At 44.0% G+C, this 15,446-nt stretch overlaps 1 protein-coding gene across 2 annotated transcripts in view; it reads right to left on the reverse strand.

Annotated features, from left to right (window-relative positions):
* Positions 1-3,110: 3,110 nt before the first annotated feature.
* The window catches only part of ZNF235 (zinc finger protein 235), a 27,695-nt gene continuing 15,359 nt past the window's right edge, over positions 3,111-15,446 (reverse strand). For both annotated transcript variants that reach the window (XM_029924941.1, XM_029924940.1), the window contains exon 4: positions 3,111-5,689. In XM_029924941.1, coding sequence (XP_029780801.1) covers positions 3,756-5,689 — 1,934 coding nt within the window. In that variant the 3' untranslated portion in view covers positions 3,111-3,755. The remainder of the gene's footprint in view (positions 5,690-15,446) is intronic.

The following is a 15,446-nucleotide window of genomic DNA, read 5'->3' on the forward strand; positions in this document are numbered from 1 at the left end:
ATACACAGAGATAGAAAAGAGACCCAGGGGAGACAGGAAAGCTCCTGTAAGGATGGAATGCCAATTGCTAAATATAGGAGGAATGACGGAGCAAGAAAGCCATTGCTATAGTAATTAACCGATTCAGACCAAAGGTATCAATGGGCATTAAAACTAGCAGGTGAAAGATTGTAACAAGGTAGTTATCACACAGAAATCTCCCTACAAATTAGTTATTACTATCAAAGGCAAAACAGCAATTTTATAGCGGAGAAACCTTGAAGTCATCAGTTTGTTCAAGTGATTGAAACTAGTATCACCGATAAGGATTGTTTCCTGGCTTAATGCACTCAGAAGTATGTGCCATTCGTGGAACATGCTTGCCACACTGATTTGAATCTAATCCTAGAAATCAAACCAAAATTTAGGGACAGGCTACAACATAACTAGCCCGTACTTTACAAAGATCCTGATTTCATGAAAGAGAAAGGATGTGGAGCTGATCAAGATGTAAAGACTAAAGAAACATGACACCTTGAGGCAGGGTATGATCCGTCTTCGGATTAGATCCTGGAGGGGCACCTGGGGGGCTCAGTTGGTTGAGCATCCGATTTTGGCTCAGGGCATGAACTTGAGGTTCGTGGGTTCAAGCCCCACGTCGGGCTCTGTGCGGACAGCTCGGAGCCTGGAGCCTGCTTCAGAGTCTGTGTCTCCCTCTCTCTCTCTGCCCCTCCCCTGCTCGCACTCTTTCTGTTTTGCAAAAATAAAGATTAAAAAAATTATTTAAAAAGATTAGATCCTGGAATAGAGACATTTGTTATAAACACAGTTTGGGATGACTGTGGAATTAGAATAAGCTATAGATTAGAAAACAGCGTAACGAAGTATGACCATCTTACGCTATGTTTGCAAAGCCCTCGACTCTCCTTTTATCAAAAGGTGGAGTCCATGCTCCCTCTCTTTGATCCTGGATAGGCTTTAGCGGCTGCCTCCTCGAATGAACGCTGTGACTTCCAAGAGTAGATGGACGAGGCCATCCTCTGAGCCTCCATGTCCTGTCCAGTCAGTATGAAGTGGCCCTGGGCCCGCGGAGACGGAAAGACTTGCCTGAGGAAGGAAGCAAGCCGTGCGGGCGCGCTCGTCTCCGGTCGTACACGGCTGGACAATCTGCCCGGCCCGTGACCACAGCGGACGACCCGAGGATCTGTGGGGGTTGTTCTGGCATCTCTCCTGAATGTTTAGAATACATTGGAAATAAAGGCTCTAACACCCTCTTAAAACAAGTTTAAAATCTTACTGTCATACCCCCTTAAAGGTGATTATCATATTCATATGTACACATGAGAATATTCTATGCATACATCCTAGTGTACCTAGAGGTGTGAATACGATCTGGTTACTTTTAAAGGGGACATTTTAGATTGACACGCGTCTATCTCTACAAAACTGGCCACTCTTCTTTGCGTAGCCTGGGTATTTACCGGTGTTACTAACCCTGAATTTACTTTTCCATGTGATTTTGCATAGTACGGCCCTGAATGGCTGAACCACAAACCGTCAGTCCACCTGATGAACGTGTACTGTGCTATTACCAATAAGGAAACAATGGGCGTCCCTTCATGCGTCTCTGTAAACACGTCCCCCTGCCATGTGGGGAGATAAAGCCATCTGGAAGCACGGCCGTGGGTATACGTGTTTCTGGAAGGCTCTAACCTAGTTTTCTCATGAATGATGGTTCTCCACCTGCCGTTGCAGATCAGGTCTTGTTTTTGGGGGGCTGTATATTATTAGAATGGATTTATTATAATATTTTGCTAATAATTTTTTATAAAACTAAGCATAAACATCCTGTGTCCACTCCCACTTTTGCTATAACCTCTTAGGCAAAGCCTCCGGTGCTCCTTGGGTGGGGTGGGGAGAGAAGTGGGGGTGGGGTGTGACAAAATTAATGCACTTCAAATCTGCCGAAGCCCCTGCCTACAGAGGTCTGGATGAAGGACTTGGCATAGGGAATGCAATCTGACCTAAGCCTAAGTGGAAAGAAGGAGAAGAAACCAATTATGAACAATTCAAGTTTACTAAACTTTTTGTCATTAGTAACTACTCAACAGTTCTAAAGAGTTACAGTGAAATCTACCTTAATGGATCAGGGTCCAAAATCGCCAAGCATATAAATTGTTTCATGGTGTTAGACTGGTTAAAAACTGTATTTTTTGGCCTATAAAATACAAATTAATATTAAACAGTACACTGTACAGCAGGGCTGATACACTACAAAGAACCAGGGCCAGATCGGCGATGGGGGCCATTCACGCGTTCCATCCACATCTGAGTTACTGTGGATGGCAGTATTCCATGATTTTCTGCACTTGAGTCTCTCCTGAAATTAATCCCATTAAGGCTACTTGCAGGATTCCTTTTAAGTATGCGGTCATGAATTCTGGGTAGGGGAATGCAATTTTCAAATATAGTAAAACCTTAGATTGCAAGTAACTTGTTCTGCGAGTGTTCCAGAAGATAGGCAAACCTTTTTACTACATTTAAAAAAACTGGATGAACGAGTGAGGTCTTGCAATATGAGTCGTGTGTGATGCCCAATGTGTCACATGATCGCAAGTGAGCCGATGGTCATCACTCTCTTGCTGTGGGCTCCCATGCTCAGATGCTTGGTCTCAGGCCGCAGTGTCTTGGCAGAAATCAGGGATTTTTCAGAATGTTGGAAGGTGCCCACAACTGGCACTAGTGTATTTTTGTCACTTCAAAGCACCTATGGACAGTCCTCTGCTTTTCCACATGAGTAAACTTAGGTAGGCTTTGCTTCATTCTAGGTCAGGATGGCTGCAGATCTGGACCCTTTCCTCAGTGGCCTGACTGCCAGTTACATTAAGTACAGTCTATGACAAGAGTTTACTAATACCGTACTGTAGTCAACATCCGTGTGAGTGTATATAAGGGCCACGATGCCGAAGATGCCACTGAGTCAACAGACAGCCGTGATTCCATCAGTGCTAGTGAAAGTCGTCCTAGACCATAACCCTCCACTCTGGTCTCCTCACACCAGCCACGAAGGTTCTCAAAGGTAAGTGCAGCTTAATTTTTCTTTATATTTTATATTTCCTTTATTATGCTGTATTACCGTGCTGTAATCATTTTATATGCATATTTTTTGGGTTGTGGAACAAATCATCGGAGTTTCCATTATTTCTTCTGGGGAAATGGGCTTTGATCTACAAGTGCTTTGGATGAAGCAGCTTCTGGAATGAGTTACGCTCCCGTATGACACACGTAGAAGCAAGGTTTTACTGTATCTGTCCTAACGTCCTCCACTTTGTCCAATAATTGCTGGGCATCTATTATGAGCCACGTGCCCTTCTACACAGTAGAGATAAAGCAGGGACATTAATTTTACTTGTCTGTCACTCCACTTTTGTTAAAGTCCTGCTCCTAATTTTCATTTATAAGGCCTTTTTCCTGGGTAGACATGGATGGATTTTGAAATTCTTTTGTGTTGCACCTTGGAAATCGGGACATTCAGAACACTGGCAATAACACTGACCATATTTCTTGAATAGGTTTTCTCTCCTCTATGAAACCTGATTTGCAAAGAATTTAGCACCCAACTGTCCTTAAAAGAGAGCACTTTACAAAGCTTCCTGCACGTGAAGATTCCTGAGGCTTCTGAGTTCTGAAGAAACTTTCTACGACTACTAGCATCCATTTTCCAGTGGAGACGTAGATGCAAACTCTCACTGAAGGCCACAGCACACCTCACCTTTCTACAGGTTGCCCGCAGTGTGGACTCTCTGATGGTACACAAGATGTGATCTCTGGCTGAAGCCTTTACAACAGACCTCACATATGTACGGCCTTTCTCCAGTGTGGACCCTCTGGTGGGTGTGAAAGTGTGAGGCCTGACTGAAGCCCTTGCCGCACTGCTGACACGTATAGGGTTTCTCTCCGGTGTGGACCCTCTGATGAGCACTGAGCCCAGCACTCCAACTAAATTCTTTGCCGCACTCCTCACATTTAAATGGTTTCTCTCCGGTGTGAATGATCTGATGGACTTGCAGATTTGACCGCTGGCTGAAGGCCTTGCCACAGGTGTCACATTTATATGGTTTCTCTCCCGTGTGGACTCGCTGATGGGCTTGAAGGTGGGAGGCCTGACTGAATCGCTTCTGACACGCATCACACTTGAATGGTTTCTCCCCCGTGTGGACACTCTGATGAGCTTGAAGATTTGAGGCCTGACTGAAGCCCTTTCCACACTCTTCGCATTTATAAGGTTTCTCTCCGGTGTGGACCCGCTGATGATTATGAAGGTTCAAGCTCCAATTGAAGCGCTTCCCACACACCTCACATTTGTACGGTTTTTCCCCAGTGTGGACCCTCTGATGGGCTTGGAAATAGGAACTCTGACTGAAGCCTTTACCACACACATTGCAGCGAAACGGTTTCTCCCCCGTGTGAACCCTTTGGTGGCTCTGGAAACTTGAGGCTGAACTAAAACCCTTCCCACACGCTTCGCATTTATATGGTTTCTCTCCCGTGTGGACGCGTTGATGGCTGTGAAGATTAAAGCTCAAGCTGAAGCACTTCCCACACTCGTCACACTTATACGGCTTCTCTTCCGTGTGGACTCTCTGGTGCGTATGCAGATTTGAGCTACAACTAAAGCGCTTCCCACAGTCTCCGCACTTATACGGTTTCTCCCCGGTGTGGATTCTCTCGTGGGCCTGCAGATGGGATCTCTGCGTGAAGCCCTTCCCGCACACCTCACACTTGTAAGGTTTCTCTCCCGTGTGGACGCGGCAGTGAATGTTCAGATCCGTGCTCCGGCTGAAGCCCTTCCCACAACTTTCACATCGGTAGGGCTTCTCTCCTGTGTGGATCGGCAAATGGGCATAAAGATGGGAGGTCTGGTTAAAGCTCTTCCCACACTCAAGGCACGAATAGGGCTTCTCCCCTGTGTGGACTCTCTGATGAGTCTGCAGGTTTGAGCTCTGGCTGAAGCCCTTCCCACACTCGTGACACCAGTAGCGTTTTTTTTCCGTGTAGACGCTTCGCGGACCGGGCAAGGCTGAGCGGTAGCTGGCGTCCTTCTCGCGTGGGCTGTGCACAGAGGACTTCCTTCCCGAGTGGACCTGCTGATGCAGCTCGAGGCTGGGGCCGTCACTGAATGCTTTCTCGCACTGACTGCAGGGGTAGGTCTGCTGGGCCCGTGGGGACACCTTGAGGACGTCTTTACCATGGCTGTCAGGAGCTTTATCGTCGTCACGGTGGTGGGAGATACAACTGAAGATGTTCATGTATGGAGCAAATATACAGAACTGGTTTTTCATCGGCGTCTGCTTACAACTTCTCTGGTAATTCTGCATTTGGCTGAGATAGATTTTGCTCCAAGAATTCTGAGCTCTCCCGGCCAGAAATTCTTGATTTTCAAGAACATTGGAAGGATCCTCTATGAGGTTCATTATACAGCCATCTTCCACGGAAGCCTGAATACATAATCCTGCTCCCACCCGACAGGGGGAATCACACTGTTCAGGGAACTGAGAACTCTTTCCTGGAAGATTTATCTTGGAGTCTTGCTCTTTGGTTAATTGGCTCACAACACGTCTCTTGATTTGCCAGCCCGAAATCTCTCCCAATGAAAGGCACCTTACTTGTGCTCCATGTAGAGTCTCCTTCTCGTTTTGCTTCCTGCCTCCTGAAGGGATAAAGAGAATAAAGAGTCAGGGACAGAGACAGTGACATCTGCAAGGTGCTGAACTAAGCAGCTCTGAGCCCTTGTTCCCCAAAGGAAACTTTTTTTTTGGTAAGAATACTGATTTATTCATGAGAACAATTTCACCGTACATTGTTTTTCAGAAATTTTAGCTATTCTCTAGTTTTAATAAAAAGTTTCCTTTGGTATAAAAACCAAGATTCACAGCAAACAAAAGAATATCCATCCAGTGGAAAACATTTAAACACTTTAGCTGTTAAAAAACATTTAAAATGAGAGGAAAGTTGGGATCAGCTCAGAGTGAGGGCTTAAGGTCTCTCAGGTCTTTTTTTTTAAGTTTACTTATTTATTTCTGAGAAGTGAGGGAGGGGCAGAATCCAAAGCAGGATTCCAGGCTCTGAGCTGTCAGCACAGAGCCCGACGCAGGGCTCGAACCCTCAAACCATGAGATCATGAACTGAGCTGACATCAGACGCTCAACCGACTGAGTCACCCAGGCGCCCCTTTTCTGAGCATGTGTCTTTCCTTGGGGCCACTTGGGCATTCTCCCTACGCAGCTACTTTTAAATGTACTGGCAGGTTTACTGACGGTGAGGTGCTGTCTGAGGCTCCAGGAGCCCACTTCCCTATTTCACACTGGACAGAGCAGAGCAGACTTGGGTTTTGAGGGTCTAACCTGGCTGGGGGCTGCTGCAGGCACAGGTCTCTGTTTTCCCTGCGTTGGAGACAGGACAGGGCACACACTGTGTGAAGGAAGACACAAGAACAGTTCTGTCCTCAAAACGCTCAGGAGACCATCTTTGGGAGTCTCTGTGCAGGAAGGAATTGAAACCCCCGCACATAGGCTCAGGCAAGACACATGCTCAGCATCTGCCCGAGAAGACCTTCAGCCCTCACTGGGGAGACCTCAGGGCTCAGAACACACCTTGCGCGCTAGTGAAGATCTTCCCTGGACAAGAGCTGGTCTCAAAAGATGCTCTCGCAAATGTCCAATTTGCAACAACAAAAAGTAAAAGCGCACAAAAAACCCAGGAAAAATATGGGCTACGTTGGCGGGAATAAAATGGCAGAAATGAACGGTCCATGATGGGTAAGAGCAAGGCCAGAGTCTTCGGACAGGTCCGAAATACACTCAAAGAGCTAAGGGAGTGAGACACGTAAGCAGGAGGGCAGAGGGGGATGGGAGGTCCAGTCCTTGCTCCCACACGGAACAACAAATAAAGCAGTGCATAAAAATGACTTTGTGAGAACTTGAAAAACCAGGTAAGAAGCTGCAGCAACCAAGATAACACTTAGCCAAGTAAAAGTTGTACTCAAAACTGCGAAATTTCCCAGTGGTTTCGCTTTCCCTGCCCCCTCTGGTGAGTGTGCGGCAAGGCCTGGGGGAGGGTGCCCGGTTCCTCTCTCAGGGAACAAAGAACAGAACATGCTGGAAATGTTCTGCCAAACTGGGGGGCTGCTGCTTGAACATTGGCGGGAACAGCGCACGGTTCTGTGATCGAGTTTGTGGACCTGGGGGAGGTAGGAGGGGACCTGGGGGGAAGAAATGATCAGGCAGAGGAATATAAAAACCTGAGGTCCTGAGAAAAAGCAGAGGTGAGACTCGGGAAAAAATCATGTTCAAAAGCAGCCACACTGCAGGGGGGAAGGGATGATGGAACAGACCAGGTCCAGGGAAGATGCGCCCCAGAAAAACGTGAAGCTAATGCAGGTCTCCCTCTGCACACAGCCAGCCCAAAGAGGCAGAGGGGTGGCTCCTCCCCATCCCCCAACAGAAGATCACTAGGCTAACAAGGACACTCAACTCATGCAAAGGAGAGTAAGTATCTCTAAAAATCCAAACCTGTAGAAACAGGCCTCTAAAGTTATTAAAGTCTTTGTCAAGTAAACTAAATATGCTCAATATACCAAAAAATACTGACATGACAAGAGAACTCAAGAAAACCAGGAAAATGACCCCTGAACAAAAATCTGAACCTGAAAAAGGCAGTAACAAAACTGAAAACTTCACTGAGTTCAGCTGTGGACTTGAACAGGCAAAAGAAGCCGTGAGCTTGGAAGCCGGTTCGTATGAAATCATCAAGTTGAAAAAGCAAAAAGTGAACAAGGCTAAAGGGGCTTCAAGCTGACAACGCGAGGCACTGTAAAAGTCCCAGGGGAGACAAAAAGGGGGCAGAGAACATATCTGAAGTAACTGTGTCCAGAAACTTCCACGGGATAAACTCCAAAAGACCCACAACAAAATACATTAAAACCAAACTATACAAAATCAAAGTTATCTTGAAAGGGGCAAGAAGAGGGCAATCTGTCACATAGAAGGGATCCTCAGCACGATCACGTGGATTTCTCAACAAAAACTTTGCAAGTCAGAAGACAGTAGGATGATATATGTAAATTAATGAAGGGGAAAAAAAATCAGACAACTGAAAAATTTCCAGTAAACTATCTTTCAAAAATATGGGAGAAACAGACATTCCAAGATAAAACTTGTGGGAGTTCATTCCCGTTAGACTTGACCTACAAGAAACACTACAGGAATGTTTGGAAGGATACTGGACAGTACTTTCAAGGGTGGCTCAGTGGGTTAAGCATCCGACTCTTGATTTCAGCTCAGGTCATGATCTCAGAATCGTGGGGCTCTCTCCCCTTTCCTTCTCCCCTACTGGCAATCTCTTTCTCAAACAAAAAAAAAAAAACATTTAAAAGATTTAGAAGATAAAACCTGTATAATTTCAGTTCCTAACTTCCACTTTTAATTCAGTTACTGTCTTTTAAATCCTACGAGTACAATATACAGGGATGTACTTGTTGACAATAATAGTATTATGGGAAGGGAGAAGTTGTAAGACGTGTTTTCGTATGTGGTTGAAATTAAGCTCTTGGCAGTTTAAAGTAAATTGCATTTAGGTGTGTGGTTACCATGATGTTTACATAAACATCCTAAAGGACATAAAAACACACACTCAGAAAAAGAATCAAAAGGCATCAGCTACAAATAACTAAACCCAAAGGAAGAGAGCAGGGAAGGAAATGAACAACAAATCTCTAAGACATGAAGAAAACTGTCAGTACCTACTGTAAATGTTAACGGATTAAAATCCCTATCAGAAGACAGGTTGACTGAAAGGCTTCAGAAAACATGACCCAACTATATGCTGCCTGTAAGAGACTCACCTGAAGCCTAAGGATGTGCATACATAAAAAGTCAGAGGATGGAACAAGATATTCCAGGCAAAGAGTAACCAAAAGAGAGCAGGGATGGCTGTACTAGTAACAGGAAAAAAAAAAAAAAAAAGTTTTTCAGTAAAAAAATGATTACAGCCACAAAAAACACTGTAAAACACTGTAACACGATAAAATGTTAACACATTAAGACCTAACAATTACAAACACATAGGCACCAAACATCAGAGCTCTTAAATATGAAGCAACACTGAGGATCGAAAGAAATAGTTCTACAATAACACTAGGAAACTGCAATACACACTTTTAATAATGGAGAAAACAACTGGAAAGATCATCAGTAAGGAAACAGAGGACTAGAACATTATAATTATACACCAACGGGGTCTATGTTAAGTCACAGGCATATGTAGGCCCCAAAACGACTCTAAGCGAGTCATTACAAACTATCTTTTCCAATCACAATGCAATAAAACTAGACATTAATAATGGAAAACCCACAACTAAGTAGAAATTAACATAAAATGGATCTAAGAAGAAATCAGAAGGGAAATTAGAAAACACCTAGAGACAAATTAAAACAAAAACACAGCCTATCAAAACTGATGAGGGGCGCCGGGGTAGCTCAGTCAGTTAAGCAGCCGACTTCGGCCCAGGTCATGATCTCGCAGTTTGTGAGTTCCAGCCCTGCGTTGGGCTCTGTGCTGACAGCTCAGAGCCTGGAACCTGGTTCTGATTTGTGTCTCCCTCTCTTTGCCCCTCCCCTACTCACGCTCTGTCTCTCTGGCTCTCAAAAATAAATAAATGTTAAAAAAAAAATTTAAAAAAAATTGATGAGACCTGCAGGTAAAGCGGTGCTAGAAGGGAAAATCATAGCTACAAAGGCATACCTTAAAAAAAGAAAAATCTTGTCTCAACACCATAACTTTACAACTTAAAGAACTGGAAAAAGAACTAAACTGACAGCTCAAAGACAGACGGTAACAATAAAGAGCAGAGAAAATTCAAACAGAAGGTCCTTCAAAAAACAAATAAAAGTTGACAAAGGTTTAACCTGATTAAGAAAAGTAGAAGACTCAACTAGAATCAGAAATGAAAGTGGACATTCCTATTGGCTCCACAGAAATAAAAAGAATTATAAGAAAATGCTATAAATATTTTTAGGCAAGCAAATTGGAGAAGCTAAATGAAATGGGTAAATTCCTAGGAAAACACCTACCAATACTAAATGAGAAAAAACCAAAATCTGGTGGACTTGTAACTAGTAAGGAGATCAGATCAGTAGTAATAAACTTTTCAATACGGAAAAGTCCAGGACCACGACCACATACCTTCACTAATACATTTTACCAAAACAAGAAGAGAAAGAGAGGGTATTACAACTGATTTTATAGAAAGGTTTTTAAAAGAATATTACAAAAGATTATATGTAAAAAAATAATCTAGATGAAATGGACCGATGCCTAGTAACCCACAAACCAGCAAGGCAGAATCATGAACAGAAACCTAAACTACAAAAGTAACTACAAAGAAGAGCGAACAAAGAAAAGCTTAGAACCAGATGACTCCATTGGAAAATTCAACCAAATATTTAAAGAAGAATTAACATTCTAGAAGGTTAGCAATACCCTGAATCCAAAGCCAGAAAGAGATACTAAAGGAAAAGAAAACCGAAGTACCAACATCCCTGATGAATACTGATGCAAACATCCACAACAAAATACTAACAAACAGAAATCAATAGCAAAATAAAAGGCTCATAAACCATGACCACGGGGGGGGGGGGTTTACAATGCAAAGATGATTCAACATACAAAATCAATCAACGTAATATACCACAACAGAATGAGGAAAAAACAAATGGTCATCTCAATTCAGTAAGAGGAGCTGACAAAATCGAATAACCTTGCATGATAAAAAAACACTCATCAAACCAAGAATAAAAGGAAAACACCTCAACATAGTTAGTATGTGAAAAGCTCACAGCAAACATCATCCTCAGTGGTGGAAGACTGAAAACTTTCCCTCACTCAGCAGCAGCAAGGAGGGATGTCTGCTTCTCCATGTCTACTGAACGCCGTGCTGAATGTCTGAGTCAGAGACATTAGGTAAGGAAAAAAGACACCCAAATTGGAAAGAAGTAAAAACATTTACAGGTATGATTTTATCTGTGGAAAATCCTGAAGATTCCACAAAGAAAATGCTTAAGAACCAACAAGCAAATTCAGCAAAGTTGCAGATACAACTAATCTTTGTGAGATTTTATTTCGATGCACTAACAACGAATGATATGAAATAAAAATTACAAAGACAACAGAATTAGGAAACCTAGAAATCAACACTCATATATACGGTCAAATGGATTTCAGCTTGAGTCCCAAGACCATTCAACAGGGAAAGGACATCTTTTCAACAGGTGGTGCTAGGAAATCCCCATTTCATTGCCAAAGAATCAAGTTGGGCTTTTTCCTTACATCTTAGAAAAGTCAACTCCAAATGCACCAACACCCTAATTAGCTAAAATTGTACAACTCCTAGAAGAAAAAAGAGGACAAGCTTCCAGTTATGGAATCATGTGATTACTCAAAGCATGAGCAGGAAAAGTAAACAGAGATACATCACAATATATCAAAATTAAAAAATTCCACAGAAGGGTATGGCCACTTGGGAAGATAGTCTGGCAGTTTCTTATGAAACTATGAAAGGAAATCACGTGCCCTGGTATTTACCCAGATGAGTGGAAAACCTATGCCCACAAGAAAATGATCACACAGGTGTTTACACCAGCTTTATTCATGGTTGCTGAAACTTGGAAGCCATCAAGTTGAACGGAGGAATAAACTGGTACACCCAGACAATGGGCTATTTTTTAAAATTTTTTATGTTTTTTTAAATTTAACTTTGAAAGAGAGAGCACGAGCAGGAGGGTCAGAGAGAGAGGGAGACACAGAATGTGAAGACAGGCTCCAGGCTCTGAGCCATCAGCACAGAGCCCGACACAGAGCTCGAACCCACGAACTGTGAGATCACGACCTGAGCTGAAGTCTGACGCTTAACTGACTGAGCCACCCAGGCACCCAGACAATGGGCTATTATTATCCAGCCCTAAAAAGCATAGAGCTGTCAAGCCCTGAAGGAACTATAAATGCACGTTACTAAGTGAAAGAAGCTAAGGGCTCTAAGATTCCACCTGCCATCCCAGGAAAGGCAAATCTATGGAGACAAAAGGATCGCTGGTTGACAGTGGTGAGAGGGGAGGGGGGGTTAACGGGTGGAGCCCAGAGAACTTTAAGGGAACCTGTTCTGGATCATCCGGTAATGGTAGAAACGTACCATTATAAATCTGTACAAACTCCTAAAATGCAACAGGAAGAGGGAACTCTGCTATAAACTACAGCCCCTGGGGGGCGGTGAGGTATCTCTGGGTTTGTCGACTGCAACAAATGTACCTCCCTAGTGCCAAACGCTGACGAGGAAGGCTCTGCATACAGTGTGCGCAGCCTATGGGAACTCTCTGCAGCTTCTCAATTTTGCTGTGAACCTGTAAGTTCTATGAAAAATAAAACCAATTTGAAAAATTTATAGGGGAGCCTGGGTGGCTCCTCCAACTTCAGTTCGTGTCATGGTCTCATAGTTTGTGAGTTGGAGCCCCGTGTCGGGCTCTGTGCTGACAGCTTGGAGCCTGGGGCCTGCTTTGGATTCTGTCACATTCTCTCTCTGCCCCTCCCCCACTTGCGCTCTGCCTCAGTCTCTCAAAAATAAATGTAATAAAATTTTTTTTAGGTATTTATAGATTTATATACACATCAGAGAAACAAATAAATAAAAAGTTACATAGAGGCCAAACCCATGATCCAACCATTCCATGCCTGCTGACAGCTCCGAGCCTGGAGCCTGCTTTGGATACTGTGCCTCCACTCTCCCTGCCCCTCCCCTGCTTGCACTCTGTGTGTCTCTTTCTCCCTCAAAAATAAACATTGAAAACTTTTTTTTTAAATTAAAAAAACACTGAAGTCACGTAGAGTGCCAGGAAGTAGATCAGTAGCTGCCTGGGGTCGGGTGTGGGCATGAAGAAGGGGAGGCGGGGAAAGCTTACAAGGGGGCATGAGAATTCTGCACAACTTTTAAAGATTTCTTTTGGGTTAGAGTGCTTCCAGACCTGGCGGGGGAAGCCTAAACTGTTCAGGCTGGAGGACATTTAGGGTGGAAATCCTGCAAGCCAGAGAGCCACAGGAGTAAGATTTATCTAAGTTCTTTCCAAATCCCTGGCTCGCCATTAGTGGCAGAGGGTAAGATTTGTGAGTTTGACTCTCTGTTGACTCAGTGCATTGCTTAACCCAAACACAGTTTGAGATATCAGGGGTCACAACTCAAGCCTGGAAAGACCACTGGAAATTTAGGGGAGAAAAATCAAAGATAAGGGAACCACAGAGGGTCAGTCCCTAACTAGGACTATAAACTCTGCTCACATCTTTGGTGGGTCTCTTGACTATGCGGATGCAGCAAAGACCCCAGGGGCCTGGACTAAAAAAAAGCAGCAGCCAGAAGTCAAGAGAGATGTCATAGCAAAACACTAAAAAATATTCAACCTGCCCAAAGCATTACAGGAAACAACAGACGGATGAGCAAAGAGGGAAGACCCAAACAAAGGCCTGACGATAAATGTAAACACACCCGTGTTAATAACGACACTGTGTTAAGTGTGCTACCCCCAAATCAGAAGGCAGATATTGGCCGATCACAAAAAAAGAAAAGGTCCAACTATATGCTTCAAGGAGACCTATTCTCAATACACTTAATTAAAAAGAGTAAGAGATACAAATATATCATGCAAAGCCTAAGAAAGCTGGAGTGGCTAGACCAGTATCAGATTAAGAAGAGACTCTACGAACTAGGGGTGGACGGAGCTAGAGTGTACCGTCCTAAGTGAAATAAGCCAGAAAAAGACAACTACCATATGACTGCGCTCACATGTGGAATTTTAAGAGGCGAAACAGATGAACAAAGGGGAAGGAACAAACAAACAAAAGAGGGAAGTAAACCATAAGAGACTCTCCCCTCTGGAGAGCAAACTGAGGCTGGCGGGAGGGAGGTGGGCCAGGGGATGGGGAGACGGGTGGCGGGCATGAAGGAGGGCGCCGGTGAGGGGCCCTGGGTGGTGCAGTGAGTGAGGACCGCTAAATTCTACGCCTGAACCGGGCGTTACACTGCACGTTAACTGGAGTTTAATACAAACTGGAAACAACACTATTAAAGACAGAGGCATAATAAAAGGGTCAATATGGCAAAATGATGTGAAAATTACAAATGCTTATGGGTCTAACAAAGGCTCCAAAACACAAGAAGCAAAAACAGAAAATGAGAGACGGACAGAACTCCAGAGCGAGAGCTTTTAGCGCCCTTCTCTTAGTTGGTGGAAAACAACTCGACCATTGAAAGAAAAAAAATCGTGAAACAATACAAGCTCTGAACGCTGACAATTAAACCATTTTAACCAAAATGAAACTTAGAGATTTCCCCCCAATACACATGCGAACGCCCATCAAAACAACCACAGCCGGGGCTGTGGAAAGTCTCCAGAGACTGGAATACTGAGGAGGATGTTCTCTGGCCACAGTGGAGTTAAACTCAAAACCAGAGCAGCAAAGCAGGAGGTGTCACAATCCAGACTTCAAGATCTACTACAACGCTACAGTAATCTACACAGCCCGGTAGTGGCACAAAAATAAACACACAGATTAATGGAGCAGAACAGGGAGCCCAGAAATAACACCCCGCTTATATGGTTAATTCGTCTTTGACAAAGGAGGAAGAAATATACAACGGGGAAAGACAGTCTGTCTTTTAAAGTTGATTTATTTTGAAAGAGAGAGAGAGAGAGATCGTGTGTGCACGTGCAAGCAGGGGAAGGGGAGAGAGAGGGAGAGAGAGAATCCCAAGCAGGCTCCCCAGGGTCAGCACGGAGCCCAATGTGGGGCTCGAACTCACAACTGTGAGATCATGACCTGAACCAAAATCAAGAGACGTACACTTAACTGACTGAGCCACCCAGGTGCTGCAAGACAGCTTCTTTAATAACTGGTGCTGGGAAAACTGGACCACTTTCTTATACACAAAAATAAACTCGAAATGGATTAAAGACCTAAGAGTGAGACCCCCAAACCATAAAAGTCCTAGAAGAGAGCACAGGCAGTAGCCTCTGACACTGGCCTTAGAAACATTTTTCTGGGGCGCCTGCGTGGCTCAGTGGGTTAAGCGTCCAGCTCCGGGTCAGGTCATGATCTCACCGTTCGTGGGTTCGAGCCCTGCGTCGGGCTCTGTGCTGACAGCTAGCTCGGAGCCTGGAGCCTGCTTCGGATTCTGTATCTCCCTCTCTCTCTGCCCCTCCCCTGCTCGCACTGTCTCTCTCTCTCAAAAATAAATATAAAACATTAAAAAAAAATTAAGAAACATTTTTCTACTTGTGTCCCCTCAAGTAAAGGAAACAGAAGCACAAATAAACTACTGGGGTTATATTAAAAATAAAAAGCTTTACTTCTGCAAGGCAAAGGAAACA

The sequence above is a fragment of the Suricata suricatta genome, chromosome 16 (assembly GCF_006229205.1).
Source record: "Suricata suricatta isolate VVHF042 chromosome 16, meerkat_22Aug2017_6uvM2_HiC, whole genome shotgun sequence".
Lineage (NCBI taxonomy): Eukaryota > Metazoa > Chordata > Mammalia > Carnivora > Herpestidae > Suricata > Suricata suricatta.